The sequence below is a fragment of the Salvelinus namaycush genome, unplaced genomic scaffold (genome assembly GCF_016432855.1).
Source record: "Salvelinus namaycush isolate Seneca unplaced genomic scaffold, SaNama_1.0 Scaffold2054, whole genome shotgun sequence".
Taxonomy (NCBI): domain Eukaryota; kingdom Metazoa; phylum Chordata; class Actinopteri; order Salmoniformes; family Salmonidae; genus Salvelinus; species Salvelinus namaycush.
This window is the reverse complement of record NW_024058847.1, coordinates 10,001-12,500: the sequence shown is the minus strand read 5'-3', so window position 1 is coordinate 12,500 and position 2,500 is coordinate 10,001. Positions and strand designations below refer to the sequence as shown.

General features: G+C 41.8%; 1 protein-coding gene across 1 annotated transcript in view; it reads right to left on the bottom strand.

Moving 5' to 3' along the window:
• Positions 1 to 1,510: 1,510 nt before the first annotated feature.
• Positions 1,511 to 2,500, bottom strand: part of LOC120038046 (probable E3 ubiquitin-protein ligase HERC1) — an 8,431-nt gene continuing 7,441 nt past the window's right edge. Inside the window, exon 4 of the mRNA XM_038983985.1 lies at positions 1,511 to 2,500. This exon is cut by the window's right edge and continues 40 nt beyond it. Coding sequence (XP_038839913.1) covers positions 2,355 to 2,500 — 146 coding nt within the window. The 3' untranslated portion in view covers positions 1,511 to 2,354.

Here is a 2,500-nt window from a genome sequence, read left to right as displayed (position 1 = left end):
CTGACTTCACACCAGATACTAGATGATGTAAACAACAAAATCTGACTTCACACCAGATACTAGATACCATGTGATGTAAACAACAACATCTGATTCTAAACTGGCTCATGTGTGAACAACATGCAAACAATGTAAACAACAATATCTGACACCAGATATCTGACACCAGATACTAGATACCATGTGATGTAAACAACTATGTGACTTCACACCAGATACTAGATACCATGTGATGTAAACAACAATATCTGACTTCACACCAGATACTAGATACCATGTGATGTAAACAACAAAATCTGACTTCACACCAGATACTAGATACCATGTGATGTAAACACCAACATCTGATTCTAAACTGGCTCATGTGTGAACAACATGCACATTGTTGAACAATGTCTTCTGACTCGATGGGAAGGAGTTTTTCCTTTGTCCCTTCTGACTCGATGGGAAGGAGTTTTTCCTTTGTCCCTTCTGACTCGATGGGAAGGAGTTTTTCCTTTGTCCCTTCTGACTCGATGGGAAGGAGTTTTTCCTTTGTCCCTTCTGACTCGATGGGAAGGAGTTTTTCCTTTGTCCCTTCTGACTCGATGGGAAGGAGTTTTTCCTTTGTCCCTTCTGACTCGATGGGAAGGAGTTTTTCCTTTGTCCCTTCTGACTCGATGGGAAGGAGTTTTTCCTTTGTCCCTTCTGACTCGATGGGAAGGAGTTTTTCCTTTGTCCCTTCTGACTCGATGGGAAGGAGTTTTTCCTTTGTCCCTTCTGACTCGATGGGAAGGAGTTTTTCCTTTGTCCCTTCTGACTCGATGGGAAGGAGTTTTTCCTTTGTCCCTTCTGACTCGATGGGAAGGAGTTTTTCCTTTGTCCCTTCTGACTCGATGGGAAGGAGTTTTTCCTTTGTCCCTTCTGACTCGATGGGAAGGAGTTTTTCCTTTGTCCCTTCTGACTCGATGGGAAGGAGTTTTTCCTTTGTCCCTTCTGACTCGATGGGAAGGAGTTTTTCCTTTGTCCCTTCTGACTCGATGGGAAGGAGTTTTTCCTTTGTCCCTTCTGACTCGATGGGAAGGAGTTTTTCCTTTGTCCCTTCTGACTCGATGGGAAGGAGTTTTTCCTTTGTCCCTTCTGACTCGATGGGAAGGAGTTTTTCCTTTGTCCCTTCTGACTCGATGGGAAGGAGTTTTTCCTTTGTCCCTTCTGACTCGATGGGAAGGAGTTTTTCCTTTGTCCCTTCTGACTCGATGGGAAGGAGTTTTTCCTTTGTGTAAATATGTTTTGGACAATGTTCAAGGTTTATTTACTTTACCTCCCTAAAAAGGTGGCCTTTTGTGACATTTTTATACTTAATAAAAAGAAATGTGATGATATTTGTTTTTCCCTGCGAAACAAAGTGTTCTCCATAATGTTTTGTATTATAATTGTAATATTCTGATTTCATGTTGGTTTAATGGTTTGTAATTTCTAAAATCGACCACTTCCAAGACCCCACTTATTGATCACAGAATAAACTGACAAGTCCGTTCTGAAGCATTTTATTGAGTTTCTTCTTCTTCTTGCTTTAGGAAACCGCGGCGTCGGCAATTTAAAAATTAAAACAAAAATAAATATGGATATTTATGTAAAACATTTTCCAAATGAAACATTATACACAATGTACAACATATTACTTTTCTTCTTCACTTTGGGTGAATGAATACTCTTATACACATTTTCCCAAAGACTAAATAAACATTAAAAATAAAAAAAAACTGAAAGAAATGAAGCGATGAAAAAAAGAACCAAAATAATATTAATAATAACTCAAATGAACTGCTTCTGTTTTTTTTTTTTAATTGCTTAAAAAAAAACGTACTAATAAAACCACAAGGTTGAAAAATAAAAACATTGAATCAAATCCATCCATTATGTCTTATGCGTCGAGAGTAGTAGAGTTAACATGGAATATAATGACGTGTTCAAAAGTGACCCGGCCTTCCGTACAGCTACATTAACGCTCTCTGTTGTTGCTACTCTGTGAGTTCTTACTGTACGTTGACGACGGGACCAAGAAGATGCACTTTTCCTTCTGGGTTTCTGCTCTGTGAGAGGACAGTCTTTATTCCATCCAGGCCCGGTCTTTCCTGGGTCTCGGTGTGTGTGTGTGTGTGTGTGTGGTGAGGGTCTGTGAGAGGACAGTCTTTATTCCATCCAGGCCCGGTCTTTCCTGGGTCTCGGTGTGTGTGTGTGTGGTGAGGGTCTGTGAGAGGACAGTCTTTATTCCATCCAGGCCCGGTCTTTCCTGGGTCTCGGTGTGTGTGTGTGGTGAGGGTCTGTGAAAGTGTGTTGTTTTGACGGTGCCTCCGGGGGTAGACTGCGGTTGGTCAGTAGTCTGTGTCCGAGCCCTCGGCGTTGTCTACGTTACGTGACAGCATGTAGTTGTCCATGTCGATGGAGCGACAGTTGTTGATGGCGTAGCGTAGTCTCTCTGCCATCACCGTCTGGCTGGAGTAAGGAGGCAGGCGCAGCT